Source organism: Sceloporus undulatus, chromosome 2, assembly GCF_019175285.1.
Source record: "Sceloporus undulatus isolate JIND9_A2432 ecotype Alabama chromosome 2, SceUnd_v1.1, whole genome shotgun sequence".
In the NCBI taxonomy this organism is placed as follows: domain Eukaryota; kingdom Metazoa; phylum Chordata; class Lepidosauria; order Squamata; family Phrynosomatidae; genus Sceloporus; species Sceloporus undulatus.
Genome location: NC_056523.1, coordinates 207104973 through 207130071, shown reverse-complemented (window position 1 = coordinate 207130071; position 25099 = coordinate 207104973). Strand labels below are relative to the sequence as shown.

The window sequence follows — 25099 nt, the reverse complement described above, 5'->3', positions numbered from 1 at the left end:
TGCAAACAGCAAAACAGTAAAAAAAATTGAGGTGTTGCACTGTTTGGTTTTAGGTGGTTTTTTTTCTTTTTAACTGTATTCTATTTTTTTTAAGTGATCAGTTTTAATATTGTAAACGTTTAATTCTATTTTAATTGCCACTTTTGTATGTTTTTAATTGTACTATGCTTTTAAATTGTAAGCCATTTCGAGACCCAATTTTGGGGGGAAAGTGGGATATAAATCATTATAATAATAGAATCACTACATGCCTTGCTATAAAAGCTGCTGGCTTTATTACGATGCCCTCTTCTTGTGACTTTGTTGATAGCTTGGCATCAAGATAATAATAAAAATAATAATAATAAAATTTTATTTGTGCCCCGCCCTTCCAAATAGATCAGGGCGGCTTACAGAATGCACCGTAGTGCAACAATATACAAGTTAAAAGCAGATTAAAACCACAACAATCCATAAAAACAACAAAAGACCCCATTAGCCCAACCTCACGGCCACGAGAGAGGAGGGAGGCCCACAGGATGTTTAGTCGGGGAATGCCTGATTAAATAGGAAGGTTTTAAGTCCCTTCCTAAATTGGGCCAGGGTGGAAGATGAGCGGAGCTCTATGGGCAGCGTGTTCCAGAGGGCTGGGGCAGCTGTGGAAAAGGATCTTCTGGCCGTAACGGCCAGCCTTGCCCCAGGCACCTTCAGGAGTTGCTGCCCAGAAGTTCTGAGGGCGCGAGGCGGAATGTATGGGGAGAGACGGTCCTTCAGGAATCCTGGGCCCAAGCCATTTAGGGCTTTATAGGTAATAACCAACGCCTTATATTGAGCTCGGAAGCGAATAGGCAGCCAATGGAGATCTTTAAGCACAGGTGTTATATGGCTGGTCCTGGGAGCACCAGTGACCAGCCGTGCTGCCATGTTCTGCACTACTTGCAGCTTCCGAGTTTGGTATAAGGGTTGCCCCATGTAGAGTACGTTGCAGAAATCCAGTCTCGAAGTTACCAGAGCATGTACAACAGTTTCAAGGTCCCTCTGGGCCAGGTATGGGCGCAGCTGGCGAATCAGCCGAAGCTGATAACAGGTGCTCTTGACCGTCGCATTCACCTGAGCAGTCAGGTGGAGGGACGAGTCAAGAAGCACCCCCAGACTGCGCACGGAGTCCTTCACGGGGAGCGTGACCCCATTCAGGACAGGTGGAACCACCGCCATTCCTGGACCAGGGGGGCCTATCACTAGTACCTCCGTTTTCTCTGGATTCAGTTTGAGTCGGTTTTCCCTCATCCAGCCCATTACTGACTCCAGACAGGCCACGAGAGGAGAGACGCCATCCCCAGTCACTGCATCAGTCGGAGACATAGAGAAAATGATTTGGGTGTCATCAGCGTACTGATAACCCCGCGCCCCATGTCTCCGGATGATCTCTCCCAGCGGTTTCATGTAAATGTTGAATAGCATGGGGGACAGAATGGCTCCTTGAGGGACCCCAGTTTTAAGGGCCCTACAGTAGAGTCTCAATTATCCTTCCTTCAGTCATCCAATGTTTCGGATAATCCAACGTCGCAGCTGCTTTGGTGCCACGTAAACTACCATGGCTCTATCCTATGGAAATCTGGGATTCGTAGTTTGTTGTGGCACCAGAACTCTCAGACAGAGAAGGCTAAATATCTCACAAAACTACAAATCCCAGAATTCCATATCATTGAGCCATGGCAGGCAAAGCAGTATCAACATTCTATAACTATGAAGTATGAAAGAGTCCACAGTGCCTGCACCCCAGCAGTACGGTAAGTTATATCTTTTGATTTCCATCCAAATCACAGCCCTGGAAGGGACTGTAATAAAACTGCTGTTTTAACATAGGGGAATGGCTGATTTGGCCTGAAAAATAGGATTTTAAAAGGGGCTGAGGGATCAGGGAGTTGGGGGAATAATTTAAATGCTGCTGCTTGCTGTTCCTCTAAGCCATTTTTAAGCACCTGTGGCTTAGTGGGTCAAAGACTGTGTAATAATGCAGTCACAATGAGTTGAGTGAGTTAAAACTTAAGTAACAATAGAATTGTTCTTAGGAAGTAAACCTCAGTTTCCTCCAGTGTGACCAAAAAGCACAGGGAGTCTGTACCTTTAATGCTTGCACAGATGCAAGTATTTTTCAGCAGGTATAGCCTGTATTACATAGAACACTTTCTTCTGTCCAACTGTTAAAAGGTACAGGAGCCCTGTTCCATTTTGCTGGTGGCTGCCCTACACTCCACCACAAAAAACAAGGTGACGGAAAAGGGAGGGAGGACAGATGATGAGATGCAGAAACGTGCTGCTTTTTAAAATGTTTTATTATTGTTTCCATTCCCACCTCTTGATTCATCACTATATATTTCCAGCATCCACAAAAACCAGCATGTATCTTTGCAGGATATATAACATACTTGTGCAGTTCTGTCCTGTATATGTAAACTGTAAAGCTGTAAATTCATACACACTAATCAAAGAGCACGCCTTGTTTAATGTAGTGTTGCTTGCTTCAGAGTCCACAACACAAGTGGTCCCCAAACTGTGCCCTTTAAGAGATTTTGGACTTCAGCTCCCAGGAATCTCAGCCATTTTGGCCAATAATCTGGGATTCTGGGAGCTGAAGTCCAAAATCCTTTAAAGAGCATAGTTTGGAGACCACTTAAAATGTCTTAAACCCAGAAAGAAAGTTCATAGTAATTTTCTTAGACATATGAAGCTTATAACTTAGGCAAATAAGCCACTTTACCTCTTCCAGCTTCAATTTTGGATCCAGGATGTCCCTGGATGTTATCATAACTAAATTGCCACCGATCTAGCTGTGATGCTGCCACTTGGATGCATCTCAGGTCAAAGCCTCGCTCAGCCCGCGCTTTTTCAAAGCCAGGGAGCTTCTGACTTCAAGAAATGGCTGGCTGAGTGAGGCTTTGACCTGGGATGCATCCAGGTGGCAGCATCACAGCTAGATTGGTGGCAATTTAGTTATGATAACATCCAGGGGCATCCCAGATTCAGAACTGAAGCCGGAAGAGGTAAAGTGGCTTATTTGCCCAAGTGATAAGCTCCATATGCTAGAAAGCTGTAAACATATGCCTTTATTTGGAATCATACCTGCAAAAATATACTAGGCTGATTGATGGTCATGCATGGGCTCAACCTATAATGCAAGGCTAGCATGCACTTAGTCATCCAGATATTGTTGAACTACAGCTTCCATTGTTTTTCACCATTAGAAATCCCATATCTGAGTGAGGGTGACCTGTTTCTCCGCAATTCTCCTTCTTTTTTTGCAAAATGGACATCGCCCTTTGCATCCAAGTCACAGCTGTTTTCACACAGATCTGCTTGCCATTATTCATAACAAACCTGAGGCAGAAGAGAAGAGAGGGCCTTGGTTTGATATTTCTGCATCTGTCAGGGTGGGCAACGTCTGAAGATGGACAGCTGCATGAACTCTAGGTGGCTTCACCAAATTGTCATGTCATGAATGGAGGACAGAGTATCCGCTGTGGCTGTCTCCAAGTTAGACCCGTGCAGACATGCCATAGCTAAATATTAAAGGAGATGAATCATTGGGAAAGGATGCATTTTTGATACTTCCACAACAACCTCCAGGTTGAAATCCGAATCAGTCCAATAGTAAGAAGTTATGCTCTTAATTTGAAAAGGTCCTTTGGCCCAAACGTCAAAGCAACAGTCCTTGGGAGAACTGGGGCCCGCTCCTAGTGGCAGGAAGGCAAGGCAAGGAAAGAGAGAAGTCAAAAATATATGATATTGTAACACAGAACTGCAATGGAGACTTATAGCTGGCCTTGGCAACCATTTTCAGTTGTGCTGGATAAGGATGACTGGATCCACACTGCAGAAATAATCCAGTTTGACTCTGCTCTGGGGCCACAACAAACTACAGTTCCCAGAATTCCATAGTATGGACCCAGGGAAGTTAAAGCAGTGTCAAGCCGGATTATTTCTGCAGTGTGGTTCCAGCCAGTGTTGCCAGCCAACAACCCTCAGAAGGGTTCCCATGTCCTACCCCTCCTGTGAACAAATGTGGTTGTTTGTGCAGAAGTTGTTTGTTTACAATGACAGAGTAATGATTTGGTTATTTTGCTGGTTTGGACATTACCAAAGGATTTCATTAACCAAAAAAACATTGTCCTTCAGTGCTTTGCTGAAAGTGCTCCCTGGGTGTGGACTAAGAGGATAGAAATGATGTGGCAGAATGTAATAAAAGTTTAAAATGCTGGAAAACTCCCAAAATATTGAATCATTTAGTCAGTATAAAAATGGCCTGGATACCTGATAGGTGTCAGATTCCTTCTGATTTTGGAAGCTAAGCAGGGTCAGCCCTGGTTAGTACTTGTTTGGGAAATTGTATACACAGACTCATCACCACCACCATCATCATCATCATCCCACTTTTCCCTCCAAAATTGGGACTCAAAGCAGCTCACAATTTAAAAGAACAATACAATTAAAAACATAAAAAGTGAGCATTAAAAAAGAATTAAACTATTACAGTACAAAATATTATACAATAAAAAACAAACAAAATGCAATTTAAAAAGATAAAGATATGAAAATGTTTCTGGAATAACATCAGTAAAACTGCAGCATACTGTTGCTATTCAATAGGGAGTGGTTTTCATCTCTCTAATTCAAAGGTAGGAATAATGTAAACTTCCAGATGTTGTTGAACTACAACTCCCAGCAGCCTTAGCTCCCATAGCCAGTGATGAATACAAGGAACTGCAGTTTCACAACATCTGGAGGGCCACAGGATTCCCAGCCCTGCTTTTATTGTACACAAGTGTATAAGACCTGTATACACTTAGCAAACACCATTGAATCAGAGGCTCGTCATTCTAAGGAGACATGTTTAAAGATTGCCCTACTAGTCTGGTTTTAGTCTGAAAGATATCCTTGGGGTATTTCTCCTCATTTTTATTTTTCATTTTGTAGTGGCTAATCTTTAATCAAAAATAAATAATGAAGTTCATCCATGAAGGTGAACTGTGGCCTGGAGCCTTTGGTTGGCACTAAATGTTATAAACACAAACACACAGAAAAAACTAAACTGCAAAGTTGACTTCTGAAAGAAGCATTTTTAGAGGAAAGAATGGTTGGAATGGAAGGGCACTTAATTTTTTGCAAAAGGAAATGAAAGGGTCAGTTGTTTGGACGTATTATGTCTGGGTGGTATATCTGCAAACTGAGCCTGAATTGAAAGCAAACACGGGCAGGGCAAATTGACAGATGTCACATAAAGCAAAATGAAGGGGAATAATGCAGAGTTGCTAAGGTAACTGTGACAGGTCCTCCATTGTGACATCTCCCTCTCCTGGCAGACCTGTAAGATAGCCAGAGGTCTTCTGTAAGAGTGGGTATTTATAGAGCTCTTTCTCTCATTTTTTTCTGGCATTTCCCATAATAATTGCTATCTATTTGAGCAAAGTAGTATTGTGTGCTCATAGTACAGGACACAACTTTGCCATATGACATCAGAGGCAAGTCTGGGAGATGCCATAAAATGTATGGACGGAAAGGCGTAGCACACCAACTGGTCCTAAACTTAAAAATCTTTTTCCTATTTCTATCCCTAGAAAAGAACTGGGAGTGGGAGGAGTGAGGTGGAAATGGTAAGACAGAGGGAGCGAGGGAAAAAAACTAGAGAATCTAGATATAACTAGACCCACTGATTCTAATGCTCATACAAAATGTGGTTGGGTTCATTATTTCATTGGAAGGTATGTACTTTGGAATCACATCAGATCAGGTGTGAGATGATAGCAGAAGATAGCAGATAACATTTTCTCCGAACCTGGACTGCTGCTATGAAGTTTTTCTTTTCTGTCCTTGACTAGGGTTTTGACAGCTCTTCTTTGGTTAGGAGAAAGAGAAAGATTATATTTTGGAGATGTAAGTGGGCTTTCTCAGTGGCCTCTGCATGTTAGTTCTATAATTATCTGTGATATTTAAAACCAGGTCTCTGAGACATCTCCTACCTTGAATTAGAAGCATTCTTCCCAAAAGGTTCTCTTTAGAAATCAGAACTGTTTTAGCTGTTTCAGTTAAACAACTGAATGGTGTACTACCCGTCACCATCTATACAGCAGATTTCACTGAGAGAATGCAAAGCAAGGCCTTTGAGGATGATCTTAGCACATGGGCAAGCTCATATTCTAACAGAGTGGAAAACATGTGACCCTCAAGATGTTGTTGGGCTGCAATTCCCAGCATAGCCTAGTATGAGAGAGAATAGAAACTCCAGTTCAATAGTATTTGGAGGGTGCCGTGTTCCACACCTTTTCCTTGAGGTCTCCATAGACTGTTTAGAATGGCTTTCCTTGATTTGATGTCCTCCAGAACTTCCAATTCTCAGAATCCTCAGATTGGAAGTACAGTATAGTCCAAAATATCTGGGGGACATCAAGTGGGGGAAAGATTAGTTTAGAGTCTCCAAGGGAGTATTATTATTATTATCATTATCATTATTATTATTATATTTATTTCTATCCTGCCCTTCTCCCAAGACTGGGACCCAGGACAGCTTACAACATTTTTAAAAAAACAGTCTGAGGGAATACAGCTGTCGCTTGCTATCCATGGGGGATCTGTTCCAGACCCACCGATCCCTGCAGATAACAAAAAAACATGAAAGCTTAAGTCTTCTTCTTTTCAATGGGTGCATCCATGTGTGCATACTACCACGTGTACACACACACCTATTGAAAAAGCTGGGGACGCTCAAACTGCGGATGGCAAGCCTACAGTTGGCACAGGCATACTGTATCAGCATTTTAAGCTGAGCCCAGATACTAACTCAAAATCATATTGTTGCAAAATTATTGTTTTATTCTTCATGCAGCCTGCAGCTACAAAGCCAGCACCAGAATGGTCAAAGTTTGACACAACTGCAGTTTCCAGGGTCCCCCCCCCCCCCCCCCGCAAAAAAAGCTGCACCCAAACAGTATGTGAATGCCCTAAAGGCACCAGATCCCATCTGATCTTGCAAGTTAATCAAGTTATTCAAGGTTAGCCCTGGTTAGTACTTGGATGGGCAATTGCCAAGGAATACCAGAATTGGTTCCAGCATTAAAACCTCCTAGCAAAATTAAAACCAAGATTATTTGGAATGTATTTTCTTGACTAAATGCTTTAATTCAGTAGACATAATATAATATCATAAGATGAAGCAAGTGTTTGCCTGAGCTGGAGTCATCTTGATGATGTTCTTAAACTACAATCCTTACTTACTCACAGAGTAAATTCCACTGAACTAAGTGGCCTACATTTCAGAGTACAGTACATGTTCCTCCACTATCTTATAAGTGTGGATTTATGTGCATTCAAACGGGACATTTCAATGACCCATTCACCTTTTGTTGCAGAATTCATGTAGAACTAGATGTACAAGACAGTCATTTTATTACCTGGTCACTACAATGTTCCTGGGTTTTACGCAGTTGCCATGCGGAGTTATTGGCTGTTTTTACAGACAAAAATAGTAGTATTTTAAGCACATGAAAACAGTATTGGCTGCGATTTTTAATTGAAAAAAAAAAAAAGAAGACTGGCAGCTATTCAAAGCAAATAGATGCTTTTTTCTAAGTATTCGGATATTGTAGAATACTTTAGATTTGGTACCCATAAACACTCCTGTGGATATGGGACATTTTCAATACTCTGTAATACCTTAAAATTTTCATTTTAATTTCAGTCCCCCAGTGCAAGCTTTTTTTTTAATTGCCTGGGTAAGGAAGCCAAAACTCAATTTAGCTATACAGAATAAAAAGAGATTTCAAAAACCAATTTCTTATAATCTCTTGCAGGCTGGAAAGGCTCCGGGTCCTCATTTAAAACAGGGATGCTAGTGTTGGGCTCCCGGAAGAGGGAAACAGCAGTAGACTTGAAGGACCTGCTGCCATTTCTTCAGCTTCCTTTCTCAGCTGTGGGCAACAAACAAACAACTGCAGAAAGCAGACAATGGACCCTGAAGCAAAGGCCCAGGGGAAGGTGCTTTCCAGGCTTTGGAGTTTTCAGTTCTGCCGAGCAAATAAGGACATTTCTACAGGCGATGGCGAAAATACACGGACACTCTGGGACTGCTGCAAAAACTGCAAAATCAACCCCCAGGGTGCTAAACCTAAGGAGAAGGAGAAACAAAAACCCGAATTGTGCTCAAAACTGGACAGGCTGGAGACCCATAACAAGATGGCTCGCCCCTCTGCAGCTATTAGCATCACCACAGAAAACACCATGGGATCTGAAACTGCAAGTAAGGAGACACCTGGCTGGGGATCCAAGGGAATTTCCTGGATGGGATGGAGCACCTGGCCAGTTGGGTAGCTTCAGAGTTGGGGAAGTGACTTCTGAAAAGTAATTGGATACAGTTAGAGTTACAGGTCTTGAAGAACTTGGTTGCCACTGTAGTTATAAACAACTTTTTATGACTTGTTATTCAAGAATCACTAAAATAGATAAATTTACTTTAACTGCCATGGTTCAATGCTATGGAATTCTGGGAATTGTAGGGTGTTGTTTTTGTTTGTTTGTTTGTTTGTTTTTACATTTAGCCTTCTCGGTCAGAGAGCTATGGTGGCACAACAAACTACAAAGCACAGAATTCCATAGCATTGAGCCATGGCAGTTAAAGTGGTGTCAGCCTTAATTATTTCTGCAGCATGGATGCAGACTATTTGAGAGCTAGACTGGATTCAACTCTACACTAAACCTGTTGGTCTGATCAAGAGGTGCTCTTCTTACATTTTTAAGGATGCAGCTCAGGTTGTCTGTTTTGAGAAAGCTTCCAAAATGACCTGATGGCCTTCTTTTGAATTTCTTCCTACTTCCATGTCCCTACCCCACTCTGCTTCTCTCTTAATTTCTTTTCTTTTTTATTAAATTACTACAATTAAAAATATCATAACCTAACATAAAATACATTCATACTACCCTACCACCAACATATATCCCATCATGACCCATATTTTACAATATCTACATTACAACAATACAACATTGCTTTACAATATTCACAACATCCATACTCCATCCTACTCAGTTCTTTTATATTATGTGGTTTCTTTCTTCACCCTGCTTCTCTCTTAGTTTCAATAGACGACACCCTGGAATCCACAATCCGTTCATTCCATTCAATGCAGTCAGATGGTGCCAGCTTACTGGATGTGGAAATCATCATCAGTGTCATGGAGTGTGCTCACAATGAAGAAAAGGTAAACGCATCCCCTTCCTTTTCATTGCTCTTGAAGTGAAGTTATTGTATTTGCAAAATCCAAGCACAAGTCGATAGTCATCAACTCTTGTTTGCGCCTTGGAGCTCCAGGGTACCCACTATTTGAAAGATGTTTGAGATGCATTTCAGGGATAAGGAAGAAAAAGTTATTTAAAATATGTTTATACTGACTTGAAGGTAAGTCCTTCTCATAGAAGTATACATTATGTGTGTGAGCGTGTGTGCATGCACACACATTAGTGAGTTGGGGTTGTCTGACAAATGCAATGACTCCCTCTGTTAGCAAAAGGGAATGGGATTCAGTGGAGACTCCGGCTGAAAGAAAGTGGGGATGATTTGTGCCATTTTTTCCTTCTCACTCCTCCATGCAGTGTTCCACACTGTTCCTAAGCACTAGAACCATTTACAGTGTGTGTGTGTGTGTGGGGGGGGGTTATTGGTTGGTTCTGTTTTATTTGATTTACAAAGGGGTATAGAAAAGTTGAAATTATTAATCAAAAATTATGAATCAAAATTATCTCCCTCTACCTCGAATGTACCAAAGTTCCACTTGCAAAAACTCTGGATCTGACCTGTTATACCAATAGGAGCAAAATAAGCAACACACCAAAATAAGCAACAAAGCAGCATAAACAGACCAGCAACTATTAGACCAATAAAATGGAAAATTCAAAAAAATAGCTCAGCTTCAATTAAAAGTGGACATATGTGTCCACCTTTTGAAACAGCTTAATTGGAAGCACCAGGGTTGGGTCAACTTTTCATCATCATCGTCATCATCATTTTTACTTATCATCCACCTTTCTCCTTGGCCAGGGCTCAAGCCAGCTTAGAACAATTAAAACATAGCTAAAATTTTAGCTCATGCAAAAGTTAAAAATGTAATTAAACAATCAAGAAAATTAAAACTAATTAAAAACATAGCCATTAAAAAGAAAAAAAATATGCAATATAACACATATAACAAGGCCTGTTCCCATTCAGCAATCAGTTTTCAAAGGCCTGCTTAAACCAAAGCGGTCTTCACCTGCCTATGGAAATACAGCAAGGAGGGTCTCAAACTAACCCTTCTGGAAAGGGAGTTCCAGAACCTGGGAGCAGCCACCAGGAAGGCCTTCTCTGATGTTCCCACCAGATGAACCCGAGAAGATGGTGGGACAGAGAGAAGGGCCTCACAGAAGATTTCAAGACACAGGAAAGCTGATGTCAAATCCAGGAATTATCACTGCCACCACTATCCGTCTGTGTCTTTTCTCCCATTTGTTCTGTGACTTTTACATTGGAAGCCTATAACAGAACTGTCTTATTTGTTATTATCTGCTGTTTTGGTATACTTCTCTTGGCACATGTGAGACAAAAGAAAATACACTATTTCTGATAATAATAATGATAATTTTTTAGACATTCACAGATAATAATGAGGAAAACATTAGCTTCCTCCGTGCCATCTCCACAACGTGCCTAGCTGCCCTGAAGAGTGGTCAAGACAAACTGGATCTCCCATACACAAAAGCAGAATTGGCAGAAGTGCTACTGGTAAGTAAGATGAAACCCCAGGAAGCTGAGGAAGAGGGAAGGCTCCTGAAGGGTGGATGCAGAGTCGGATTTCAATGTTGAGGAACAAAGAACAGACACTAGGGGAAGTAGCAGGGACACCAGAGGGATGAAGGAACACCAGAGGAGGTAGGGTTTGGAAGAGACGGTAAATGTGCAACCACATTTAGGATAGGATAAACAACTCCATCAGAGAGGAGACTTAGTACATGAAATTAATTTAATTAATTAAATCTACAGTTGGCCCTCCACATTTGTGTATTTGACTTTTGCAGATTTGATTATTCACAGATTTGATCACTATGTCCTCTCTAGAAATCTCTAGGTCCTCCAATGTGACTCTATTGTCAATTTCTGCCAAAAGTCATGCTGGCAGACCTAATGATTGCTAGAAATAATACAGTACTTCTCTAGGCATATGTAGGTCCTCCAGGGCAATTTTATGGTCAACGTCTGGCAGATCTTGAACACGGAATTGCCCTGGAGGACCCTAGAGATTGCTAAAGAAGTGTTCTCGCAGGTAAAAAAATAAATAGTAGGTTTTATTTGCAGTTTTTCCATTTTCATGGGAGTCATGTGCCCCTAACCCTAACAAATGTGGAGGGTCCACTGTATTTAACTAAGGAGCTTTATGCATAGATGTACATAGATGAATAGATGAACATAAATAAGCAAAAGAAGTAACTGTTTCAGTGGTGGAGCTGACAAAAAGACAGAAGCTTTGTTTATTTACTTGGCAACTTGGAGTCTGATGGAGTGTCACTTCTCATCTTTGTTACTATACCTCTTTTTCTCTCTCAGATGATTATGGAGACACTGCCCAGCTACTCTGTGCCATCTTTCACTCTGTCCTGCTCTATGTTGGCTGTCTACAATCTCAGGTACCAGGTCTGCCTAGGACATGTTAACAGTGTTGTTCCTCAATGCAACCATCTTGAGGGAGGCCCTATTTATTTATTTATTTATTTATTTATTTTCTACTTTTTCACAGGGAATCAAAGCGGATCACAACAGTAAAATGAAACAACTTACATTTAAAAATTACAATTAAAAAGACAAATCCCCAAAACCCTGCCCTGCCCCCCAATTGTAAAAGCATAAATACAAGCCATAAAATAGGATTAAACAGCCAAAAGTATAAAACATGCCAATACAAGCATAATAGAAAATAAAATAAAATACTTGTGGGTGAATTGTACAGGAGGGGTTATCCTATAGGAGAGAGGGGACAGGGATGGTGATATCGGTACCAATGTCAATATCAGTCTTAGGAGCAGTAGAAATAACAGCAACAGTAATAGTAGTAGCAGGGGGAGGCAGGTCAAGAAGGCTGATCTGGGAATTGTTCAATAGCACATACCAGCCCCCAGCCTCAGTGTTGAAGGAACAAACCCACCAGTCACATTTCTGTATCCAAACTATATATTATGCACAGTTCTGTACTTGTGAGAGACAAGTCAATAAACATGCTCCTTCCATGTTAAAATTCCTCCAATTCTTTTTGCTTCCTCTTCCAAGAAGCATCCCTCTGGCCTTGCAACACTTTTTATCATTATACCTTGCTCTTTTTACTTTGCTGTCTTAGCAAATACCATCACGTTTGAGACTAACTAACATTCAGTTCATTTTTTTAGGCTGCACCTTTTTATGCTAATCACTTTTAGCAAATTCATTTTCTGCCTTCACAGACACACATACACACACACACACACGATTCATTGTGTAACTATGAAAGTTTTGGAATAATCCTTGAGGCTTCTCTTCACCTCGGATTCCTGATATTGCTTAGGGATATCTTGAGGAATATAATCAATCGAGGGAGTTTGCAAATGCAAGCCTCCCAATCAAATGCAGGAAAGCAGTGTGTTTTTGCGTCATGTATATCAGCCTCCAAAAATATCTGAATGACAGCTCCTCTCAAGCTCTGCATAAATGATTCCTTTTCCTTGGTCCTATCAGCAAAATCAAGCCTCCTTTTGAACGTGAGCAGGAAACATGCATCTTGCGGCTGGCTTTTCACGGTGTCTTCAGCATGCAAACAGACCAAGGGGATTCTCACAGTCAGGTAAATTCTGATCAGATATCTCAATACTGGAACAGTCATGGTGCTCTGGTTTTATGAACCTTGATCCCATCTTTAGTCCATATTGCTAAGTAACAATCTATTCCTGAGGCTGCTGTGGGACAGAAAATATCTACATGTATCCCAGGAAAGACATAAAGAAATGAGGAAGAGGTTTTCTTGAATCCATGAAACTACTTCCAGTAGAAGGATCCTTCTTGGACATGCTGAACAACATGATTTCCCTTAGCTCCTCTGAGAGGGGTGGGAGCAATTTTGGAAGGTCCAGGGGCTAAGCCTTGTGGATCTTATCACAATGTAATCTCCAACAGAGCCATGCCCACTAAAATTCAGCAGTCGTGCCAAACTGATGTGTACACTTCCAGACTAGTTTAAAAAAGCATGAGTTCTTGCAATATACATCCTTGAGTTTTACTGGTTCCTGTCACTTCTCTGTCCATTGGTTCTATTCTTTTCAGCTGCTGTTTGAAGTGATTTCTTGTGTTTGCACAACAGCTCTTCCACAGTTTCTTTTAAACCAGGAAATTGTTTGCTGAGATGGTCTGAATGGTCCAAAGGGCACATTTTGTCCTCTCTGAATTTTAAAAAGAATGATTAGTCATGATGCTATTGTGCAAAAAACCCAAGATGTTATTATCAGTGGACACCCTGAGTGTGTGGTTTGTTTGTTTTCTAAAGACAGGGCTATAACTAAAATGAGTACATAATCAAGAACGGAAATGGAACTTACTCCTCAGTAGCTCATGCCGTAATAAATTTATTCCTCTCTATTGGACTTTATCACACAGGGAAAATTGGGGGTTTAAACAGACATTTTCCAGGGACAGTTGCATGATTGCAGCAAAGATTTTCACACACATTGCGCTTGGAATTTATCCCGGGAAGAACCAGGAATGCTCCAGGAACAAATCATTCACGGGATTTCCCTGAGAACGATTTTTTGCTGGAGCATGCCTCCCGGGATAAGTCCTCTCTGATTTCAAAGTTGTGTGAAAATCTTCATCACAATTGTGCAACTGTCCTCGGAAACACCACAATTGCGTGACTGTCCCCTGTTTAAAACCCCAATTTTCCCCATGTGATAAACGACACCATTTGCCCTTTGTAATGAAACTGTAGGCAAGAGAATTATTTCTATACCGATTCTTCCACAGCTCTCTTTCCTTTCAGGCTCTCTACAAATCATCCTCTGACACAATGGAAACTATGCTGAAAGGGTTGCTGTCTGAGGTTCCAACCACAAGCCATCTCCTGTTTATATTAGAGGTAAGGGAGTTCAAGAGGAGAATTTGCCTTGTGGTTAGTACCAGGGAGAGTCTGGCAGGGAAATGATATAGTCATTACCTTCTTAGGGTTAATTTAGATGTTTTGTTAAAGGTACTGCGTACTATTGCATAACCTTTTCTTTTACTCATAAGTATGCATAAGGAGCCCTGATCCATGCCGCAAACACGTAAAGAAAAGGTTAGCCTGAACCTTCTCCACATACACAACATGTTTTCTTTTTTAAAATCCCAATTGTAGGTTTAAAAATTTGGCTAGGGTGAAAGAATTAAACTTCCCCACCATCTATGTGGTATAGTGATCCTTGCATGGCCATGGAAATCAATTGGGTGATGTTGGGCAAGTTACACTCTCTCAGCCTGAGAGGAAGGCAAAGGCAAATCCTCTCTGATCAAATCTTGCCTAGAAAACCCATGATAGGTTTGCCTTGGTGTCACCCTAAGTCAGAAACGACTTGAAGGCACAGCAGCAACAACAAAAACAACAACCCTGGCTGTGACGGGCAGACATTGGTTCCACCATTGCAGGGACATTCCTAATGTATTTTATTAGCTGCTTCTCCAGCATCTGCTCTATGTTGAGTAGGAACTTTGCCCTGGTTCAGCACCAGTAGATCTCCCATTCAAATCACTGCTGGATGGTCATTCCTAGCCCATGTCAGTTGGGTAGTGAATCCCCTCCAAATTTTAAACTTTACAGGAGATTTCTAGCGTGCTGACACTTATTGCTAATTAGTTTCAGAACTTTGGAGAATTCCTGTAAAGCCTGGACTGCCCCCACTGACATGGGAACCACCAGCCACCACTGGTCCAACTCAGCTGTGGCAAAATCCATCGGGGATTCACTGCCACATCACTGCAGATCCACTTGCCACCAATAGTAGTGGGCTCAATCTGTAGTGTACCCACATTGCTGAAATAAAGTAGTTTGATGCCACTGTAACTCTCATGACTCACAGAATCCTGGGATTTGTAGTTTAGTCAGGCACCAGAGCTCTGCCACGCCAGACTGAAAAGCTCACCAAACTACAAATCCCGGGATTCCACAACTTGGAGCCATGTCCGTCAAACTGCTTTATTTCTGCAGTGTGTATACATCCTTAATGGGGTTTACCCATGCAGAGATTTATGAGTTAAAAGAAAAGGTCTTCCTACAGTTACTTGCTACATATTTAATGTAATATCTGGCTTGAGCCATAGGCATACTTGATATTTAGGCATCCTTTGGGATAAGAGCATATTGCAACTAGATAGATGTATCATCTCATGAGCTTCAGTTAGGCAGCACCTATTTTGTATTTTTCAAGATCAGGACATTTATTTATTGTTTACATTATTTCTACTCCACACTCACGCTGTTAAGATCCCTGAGCTGCTTATAATAAAATCAGGGCAGCAATTTAAGACATAATTTTAAAACAATAAAAATAAATTCAGCATCCTTAAAGCATATCTAAAGTTTGCATACTTTAAAAGCTAAAGTTCAAACAATATAAAATCATATATGTATACGTCTTGGGTAAATTCCTTAGGTGCCATGCTTTTGGAAAAGACACCTTTTTTCTTGTCATTAAAATGAGACCACTATTGGCAACTGTGGTGTGCTGTGTGTATATATATATGTATATGTATGTGTATAAATCTTTTATTGAAACTGTGTTTTAAATATATTTTAAGTGTTTTTAGCATTTAGCTGTTTTTAATCGTGTTGTTAATAATGTTGATGTTTAATTCTTTTTTAACTTTTGTAGTTTAGTTGGATCGTTTTTTAAAATTATTATAAGCCACCTTGGATCCCATTTTGGAAGAAAGGTGTGGTATAAGTTTATAAAAACAGACAGACCCCCCCCCCCCACACACACACATTTGTTGTTGTGTGATTTCAAGTCATTTCCACCTTATGGCGACCCAAGGCAAACCTATCATGGGGCGGGGGGTGGTAAGGTTTGCCATTGCCTCCTCCTGAGGCTAAGGGAGTGTGACTTCCCCAAGGTCACCCAGTGGGTTTACATGGCCGAGTCAGGATTCGAACCCTGGTTTCCCATGTCATAGTTCAATGCTCAAACCACTACACCATGCTGGCTTGCTCTACATGCTTCAAGCATGCTTCAAGGGGAGGACATTTCACAACCAGGTTGTCACAGTTGGCAAGGTCCTCTCCCGTGCTCTCACACAGTCTATTGCTCCACCAAGTGGGACAGAGAGGCAGGCTCCTCCAGCAGATTTCAATTCTCAAATAGGCATATATGGGAAGAGTTGTTCCTTCAGATATCAAGTTTCCAGACCCGTAACAACCAGGGGCAAAAGGCACCTTTGTCTCCCTTTTCTCAGGTAGCAAAATATTTAAGGCCAACCCTGAAGACAATTTTGTGCATAGACACAACAGCCAGCAGCAGATCTTGGCTGTTACTTTATGTAGTGTGGGATCCTGTACAGATGTGACAGTGCTGCCAAGCCTCTCTTTTTTCCACAGCACATCAGCTTCTGGATTCATTCACATGATATCCAAGAGAGATCGAGGGCCATCAAATGCAGCACTTTGTTCCTTCGCCATGCTATTCGGCTACCAGATTTTGAAGTGAGTAAGCTCACCCACGGGTTATGTTTGGAGTCACAGAGTAGGAGGCATAAGTGCCCAAATTGGCATTAAACATTCTCCTTGCTTTTGGGAGGGAGTCTTCTGAGCTTATCACATTGCTTATTAAAGTGATTTACTTCTCCCGGCTCAAACCACTATACCATGCTGGCTTTTAGTATGCAGTCCTAAAGTCCAACATCCTGAAATATATCCATTCTATCACCATCCCTTCTCCAATTCACAGAGTTTCCTACACATAGTTGATTCACCTCTCAGAGAACACAGAGCTTCTTCTAATGGCCTTGGCTGTGGATTTGGTGTTATAGAGATAAGTTGGAATATAGAGAGAGTAGCTGACAACAAAACCAGGGCAAAGAGTAAATCTTAGTTTGTTTTCTTTTGCATTAGAAGTCTGGTGAACTCCCTGCCTTGGGACGTCAGGTGGCCCAGTTTGGAATCTACATTTCAGATTCAGTGGACGATGTGAGCTATTATGCCAGGGAGGCTATCAAGTACATGTATCAGTTGCTGCTTCATCAGATGGGTGAGTAATCTTGAATGGATACCCAATCTCTGGTTGAGGGCAGCCATACATTACCTTCATAAACATCAGTCCCATCTCCCTAAATCAGTAGTTCCTAACCTTCTCTATGCCCCACTTACCTAAGAAATATTTGATGAATGTTCTCACTTCCTACAAAAGTAATATCACATTTGAAGATGAAGAAGTCCAATTTCTAATTTTTGAACCACGTACAATACAGTGGTTGAGCTTTTTTTAAAAAAAAAAACCTTTTTTTAAAAAATTGAACATAAAAAATTGAACTTAAAAAAAATAAACTTTTAAGTCAGTGCATAAAATTCAAATCTAAACTGATCAATTAGATTGTGATTTATTCAGAAAAAAATGAGTGATAATTTGTGACTCATCATTCAAGGTAACAAGCCACTGCAATACCAACTCGAACACCCTGGGAGTGCGAAGGTGGAATTATTTTCTATTCTATACAATATCTCTCTACAGATGTTTTAAAAATGGCTTAGGATACATCTGAAGCTCTTGGGACTTTACATCTTAACCTTCTTCCACACTCATATGCATTCAAGATAGGGCAATATACCCATCAGAACTTTAATAGTATAAAATAAGTAACATATTTCAGCTTTTGCAATTTTTTTCAGTCGCTGAAGATAAACTGAACAGCATCCAGTGGCAATTTAGAAGGCTCTGTTTTCAGCATCCTTCAGTGATGATGGTGTTGTCCTCTGTGTTGAAGATGTGTTAACATCTTAGGTCTGCAAATCCAGAAAAAGCTCTCTTTTTGTCCAAAATGCTTGAAGGAGATGACACTTAAATAACAGTGATAAATCAGAGAAGGGATGGTGATAGAGAAAGTTCTGTATTGTAATGTTAGGGATGTTCCAGCTTCCTGATCAAGGCTTCAGATATGTGGTTTCTGAAATATGTATGTTTATGATTCTCAATCGTGTGAAAGACACACAGGACAGGGATATGTGGCTGTTCAGCTCTCTTGTTAATTGTAAACTTGATTGGATGGACAGAGCCAATTATACAGTACTGTATAAACTTTTCTAAGAATGGTTTCCCTTAGTGCAGACCATAAAGATGTCATCAGTGTATGGTGCCCATAAGGGAGATTTGTCACTTGCATCTTTAAGGATGTTATTTTCTAGTTTGTCCATAATAATAAATAATAATAATAATAAAAGTTTTATTTATATACCATGAACTGATTTGAATAAGAAGAGCCATGCAAATGTTTATAGCTGTAAGCAGTGATCTCTACTGAAAGTGAAATTGCTGCAAATGAGAACTAGCCTTGCTGAAGGTATAATAATTTTTGAAGGAAGATCATTAGAACCAGTTGTGTTAAGGAATTCATGTAAAGTTTGAATTATAAACGTATGTGTGGTATGTTGGTGTAAAAGGATCCCAGGAGAAATGCAGAGTATAAATTGAATGAATGAGTGAGTGAATGAATGGGGATGTAACATCCACTGTAATCAGCATGGTATCAGTATCAAATTGATACTGTTTATTTAAAGATTCAATTCTGAGTAAGAAATTATCAATGCCTTTGATAAACAATGGGAGAGTGATTTTTTTTCATGTTCTGTACTTTAAGTCACTATAGGAATAGTTCCTATCTGTGGCTGTGTTATGAGAAAGAGAGAGATAGGTTTAGGAATACTGCCTATATTTTCCAATTCAGCACTGAAACATTGAACCAAATTCCTTTCTAAAGTGCAAAAGAACTTCTTTTGTTTCTCTTTTGCTTTTGTGGATCCTGAGGCCAAAGGGTATTGGAAATTCACTGAGAAATAACCACCTGCCATCTTCAGCCTACTTCCACAAAGCTGACTGGATCAAGAGAGAAGCATTAATATCAACATTATTTACCTTTGCCTAAACTGGCTAGAACTGAGAGAAAGTGTGGTTCAATAATATCTGGAGGACCACAGTTTCCAACCTTGGCCTATGGTCTAGAATTCCTTACAAGAGGGGTAGGCAACCATCCAGGGTTAGGGAGGTACATTGGTCTCTCACAAGACCTTGGGAACTGCACCCCTGCTACACACTCCTGCAAAAAATAAATTTAAATTTCCTCTAGTGGACATGGGGGAGCAATTTTAAATTCTGCCATTTTAAAACTCTGCAGAGTTTCTCTATACTCATCTCACAGGGCTCCTCCCTGAGCCCCCTCCCCATCCCAGCACCAGATGGGTTGGAAAGAAGTCTCCACACTTTCTGCTCCAAGGAAGATTCCCACTGTACATTCTCAGGCAGTATTTGCAGACACCATTCCAAGGCTGGGACTCATACTGCTCTTGCAAGTGCCAGCTGAGAGCTCTTCTATCCTCTTCAACCTTCCTCACGTGGGCATCTTGTACAATGACCCAAGGGGATGGGGCCACATCTCCAACATTACCTGGTCCATGAAGTTTTGTTTGGAGGGGATCTACCCACTCTAAGACTATGGTTCCCCACCCTGTCATAGATAAATTCATGGTTCCCCATCCCTGTCATAAGTAAAGTATGACATACAGTAATAGTCCCAGAGAGCATTTGAAATATCTTCCTGTGAACCAAGATGAGTTCTTCATTACTCATGTCTTTCTTCACACCGCAGCCTGAAGTAGACATCAGAGATATTATTAGGTGAGTCTTCTTGGAAGGAATTAATAGAGGTAGTTCTTAGGACCCTGTGTAAAACCTGATTTTACATAATCCCCAAATCCCATCCCATTATGTCAGAAAGACCTGTTATATGGAGACAAATCACTGAGTTTGCTTCTGATATCTACATGTCAGGGCTGGCCATAAGAGAGACAGGAGGACTGTGGTGCCAGACATCTGAAAACAAGAAGATGCTGGATTATAAAGACACCCGCACAGTGGGTGAGGTAAGAAGAGAACCTTCTGTGGTGCCACCAAGGACAGATGCATGGCAAGATTGCAGCCAATGACCCTTCCTGCTGCAAGATTAGGTTGTCCTAGAAGGGGCTAGCAGCAGGAAAGTGTCTGTGACACCAGACGCAATGAAAAATGCAATATCTTCCCTTTGTCTACAACCTTTTGGTCCCATGCTTATCAACTGGGCAGAAAAAAATGGAGCCAGCAAGGCCATGAGTTCTGGAACACCAGAAACGTATTTGGCTCTGCAGAAATGCAAACTGAAAGGAAAAAGGAAATTGAGATGGAAGGCTGGGGCTTGATTTGATTTGGGCATTGAGATTGGAAGGAAAGAGGATTTAAGAGAAGGGAGTTGGCATGCTTGAGCCCTTAACAGGTTGTCATATACTGTTGACCCTCCATATCCTTTATTGATAGATTTTGCCATTCCCAGTTTGAATACACACACACACACACACACACACACACCAAAAAGTGAACCTTGATTTTGCCATTTTATATAAGAGACACTACTGTTGGAAAATTCATGCATAGCATTCTCCTTTCCCTCCTTAGATAGAGAGAGACTTCCCTCTACCTATCCCAATCTATCAAAACATATGACTTGGGTCACTCACTCTTGGAGACTGCCTAACAGACTCTCTCTCGAGATTCTAAACAGTCTCCTTCCAGTCTCAGTCAGAGTTAAGGAGCTTATTGCTGACCTTTCTGAACCAGCTTCAGCATCCCGGGCTGGAGCCAGGATGCGGGATGAAGGCATGGATTATTGCTCACTAAATCACTGCTGAACCACCAGCTGCCATCAGCCCAGGGTCCAAGCTGGGTCCCAGCTGCAATCTGCCAGCACTTTTTAGAAGTCAGAAGTCGGGAGGCTGGAGCTGGTTTAAAAAAGTGAGCGATAAGTTCCTAACAGTTACCTCAGAGAAAGGTTAACTGTTCTCTTCTTCCTGCTATATTAAAGATGGTGGTGTTGGAACAGTGGGATTTCGTCTCTATTCCCAAATCATCAGGATAGGGTTTAGTTTGTGATGTATTTATTTATTAAAGTCATTATTATTTGTTTTTAAACTGCAAACTGCATGTTTGTTGTTTTTTGGAGTAAGTCTTTATTCTTTAGGAGAGCAGGTTTAGAATAAATAGTCTGACCCACATTTTTGCTGTTCTGCTGATGAAAGCTGAACTCTGACAAGTTTAACTTTCATGCTTGCATATTTTTGTTTCCCTTTAAAACTAAAATTGCACCTCATTGCACAACTACCCCATTGTACTTAACGGGAATTGAGCATAAACGCATTTTGATATCCATGAGGGATTCTGGAACCAAACCCCAGCAGATACCAAGGTCCCACTGTATATTGTGTAGTAGAGGAAATAGGGTGTAGATTTAGGAGGATGCACACCATTCTATTAAAAAATGGGGAGTTATTCAGGGATGTTTCAGGTGGTGAGATGTGAGATACTTCACCTTACCTTCACTTTTCAGAAGTATCTCCTTCCCTCCCTTACAACATAGAGCAATAAAATGCTCAGGTTCGGAGGTAGCAGGCAGCCCTGGATCTGAGAATTTTAAGAAGGCATAGAAGAGTGGGGAGAGGTTTCAGGATGCTGGGAGAACAAGACATGCTTCTTTTTCCTTTGCCACTATTCTGATTCCCCACCACCCCACGCCTCCATCCCAGCTCTAGCGCCAGCAGTACTACAAGGCACTGTTGTCAGGGATTAGTGACATTTTGTTGCTAGTTTCCAGTCTAGAACTTTTAAATTAAAAATCAGTACTGAATGATATTCCTTGCACATTAGTTAAGTAACAGAACTATTTCTCGTAGTTGTTTGGGAAGATCTTCACAGAGGATCAGAAGAGAACTTTTCTGCAGACCTCTTTGCTGGCCATGTATGATCCCCTGAGGAGGAAAAGTGAGGCTGGGATTCTCCTAGTATATTCCCTCCTGGGGAAGGCAGGAGACTTAATGGGAGATACGGTGAGCTATTTACATGGACACACTGGGTTGGTGTTGGGGGGGAGGGCTGGCAAAGGGGCATGGTAGCCTTGTATATAAGTCCTATATACAATTCGAAACATCCTATCCAACTGTCCTGATTTGGAAGGGACAGTCTCAGGAATATAAAACACACTTCCCTCACAGCAAAAAGCTTTTGAGGATTCTGATCCATGAGTTTTAGTTCAAAAATCCATGTATCCCCACTTCCTGGGAGGCAGCTTCCAAATAATTAGGAAACTTGACCTGTTTCCCTTCCTGGGACAAGGGAGACAGAGCAGACTCTGTAGCTGGTACTCATTGAGTGGCAGCTATCTCATCTCTTAATTTTGGGGGGATTTGCATTATGTATTTGCAAGGGTTTATGACCACAAACAATGTCTTGGTTGACCTAACACATAGGCGATTACCAGACAAGGCACTAATGATGGAACTGAAGTGGAATTACAACCTATTATTCTTTTTGCATGACGCCGTCACTCATCCATCGCTGATCTGTTGTTACACCATTATTATTGCACCATTTCACATTGAAAGGCATCTCTCGTTAATGTAAAATTGTGCAATAATAATGGTATAATGATGGATCATCAACAAATGAGTGATGGTGACATGCAAAAAGGAATCATAGATAGTAATTCCATTTCAACTCGATCATTAGTGCCTCATGCAGTAATCTTCCTACACAGGCTGACTGAGAGGAAACAAATAGTGCTGGCAAAAGCTGGCTGAAAATTCTAAATACCTCTCCCTAAATTGCAAATCCCATGATGCCACAGGATGCAGCCAGGGCAGTTATAGCGGACTTTTGCAGATTTGATTATTTGTGCATTTGATTAATATATTCTCTCTAGGAATCTCTAGGTTTTCCAGGGCAACTCTGTCAGAAGTTGACCATAGAATCACACCTAGAGATTCTGTGAGAATCTCTCATCTAGGGAGATGTTCTCTCAGGTTAAAAAAAAGTTTTAGTTTTTTTATTTGTGGTGTTTTCACTTTCAGTCCTGTGCCTCTAACTCCAGTGAATGTAAAGGGCCCATGTAGTTTGAAAGTTTGTTTTGATTCTATCTTCCCCATCCCCAACCCCATTCAGCCAGAAGAAGTGGAAAAGAAGATCTACAAGCAGCTCTTCAGACTTCGGACACTCCGGGAAGTGCCAGAAGCCTTGCAATGCCTCATTCCAAATAAAGGTAATGCTGCCTGACTCAAGGGAGAGGTGTTAGCTAAAGGAAAGAACATCAGCTGATCTTTTACATTAGTAATGAGGAATAAGAAGTACAATCAGCCCTCTTTATTCAAGCATCCATGGTTTGAAAATATTTTTAAAATATATAAATTCCAAAAAGCAAACCTTCATTTTGCAGTTTTATACAAGGAACATGATCTAACTATGGGTCTTGCGCATCCATGGATTTTGGTATCCACATGGGGTCCTGGAACCAAACCCCAGTGGATACCAAGGGTCCACTGTACATTGACCCATGAATAAGTCGACCCATGTTTTGGGCATCCATTTTTTAAATAACTTTTTTAGACTGCTGCCTTGCATTCCATTTGTAACTGTAATGCATCTTTTCATTGATGGGCAAAACCTGTCAATAGACTCCCATTCTTACAGCTATTGTCTTTATACAACAGATCTTTTCTACTGCATTTCTGCTCTTCAGGGAGGCACGTGGTGTGAATGCACATGATTCTGCTCTTCTTCCCCCTTTCCCTCACAGTGATTACAGCTGCCAAGAGCTTCCCAAAGCCAGCTGCTGTACATACATTTACACAGCAGCCAGCTTTGGGAGGTGGTTGGCAGCTGTGATTGCTTGTGTGTGTCCCTCACCCACCCGCCAAAGCACTGACCTGTTGTGTGAATGTGCACTGCAGGGGAGTTGAGGAAGGCAGCATTTGACAATGTGGAAACAGTCCATGCGACCATGGATTGCCAAGGCGCTATCATACGGAAAAGCATATTAAGAAATTATGCCAAATTTGTATGCTTCCATTCTTAAGCTAGCACAATTATGGCGGGACAGTACGCTGGTGTGATAAAGTCCATAGGCAAACATTGTAATTCTTGTTATTCTAAAACAAGCCTTTACTTTTAGCATCTACTGCAACTGTTCCCAAGTGTAATTTAGCTGCTATGATTAAATCTTCCTTCTCAACTTTTCTGTTCTGTGCAGGTGATGGGATACTTCAGGCTACAAAGAACTAAAACTCCCATGATAATATCACTTCAGGCAGGAAAACAAAGGCCACAGGAGGCCACGCTTAGCTGTGTGTTTCCACCTTGCCTCTGGCTTTTTTCCTGGAAATGTGTCTTCCTCCCATCCATTATAGCAGAAAGGCACAGCTGTCTCCCCAAGAACCCGTAACAGCCAAGGGAACTGGATATGATCTACCTGGAACCAGTTTTGTATTGGATTTCAGAGCAACACTCTCTATAAAAGACAATTGGAAGCACCACACAGTGCAAGTGACAAGTACAGTGCCAATGGAAGGAAGCTGCCACGGGGCACATTCATTTGACACAGCCATTCAGTGATCCCAGGGGCCAGAACCATGACACAAAATCCTTTTTATATACATGCAATTAAACGAGTACAGTGATTTCTCCCTTATCCAGTTAAATTGTACATGTTTTCTATTAACTATTTTTATGCCAGCTTTTATATTCTTAAGAGTTGTAAGCCACCTTGTTTTACTTTCTAAAATGAGCTAAATGAAAATAAGAGCATAATACCAAAAAAAAAAAAAAAAAGGAAAGGAAAGGAAAGGAAAATGCACATGTGAAAATGGAAAATTGAAAAAAGAAAAAAAGATTTTGAATGAAGCTGCTATGTGATCACAATTCTTTCATGATGGAGATGTATGTACCTTTTTCCTTTCCTTTCAGCAAAGTTTAATTTTGATGCCACATCATACAT

General features: G+C 41.0%; 1 protein-coding gene across 4 annotated transcripts; it reads left to right on the top strand.

The window, feature by feature from the left end:
• The first annotated feature begins 1697 nt into the window (after window positions 1-1697).
• Window positions 1698-24827, top strand: LOC121923510 (maestro heat-like repeat-containing protein family member 7). 4 transcript variants are annotated; one of them, XM_042453990.1, is made up of 13 exons: window positions 1698-1769; window positions 7824-8269; window positions 9103-9227; window positions 10649-10783; window positions 11603-11682; window positions 12761-12866; window positions 14055-14150; window positions 16641-16745; window positions 17154-17289; window positions 20080-20171; window positions 22008-22160; window positions 23272-23368; window positions 24356-24827. In XM_042453990.1, exons 2-13 carry the CDS (start codon window positions 7978-7980, stop codon window positions 24385-24387), a joined length of 1449 nt encoding a protein of 482 aa, XP_042309924.1. In that variant the 5' UTR covers window positions 1698-1769; window positions 7824-7977; the 3' UTR covers window positions 24388-24827. The 4 variants fall into 4 exon arrangements, with proteins under 4 accessions (XP_042309924.1, XP_042309923.1, XP_042309925.1 ...); XM_042453989.1 differs by lacking the exon at window positions 1698-1769 and adding an exon at window positions 5342-5371; XM_042453991.1 differs by lacking the exons at window positions 1698-1769; window positions 16641-16745 and adding an exon at window positions 5342-5371.
• Window positions 24828-25099: the final 272 nt, after the last annotated feature.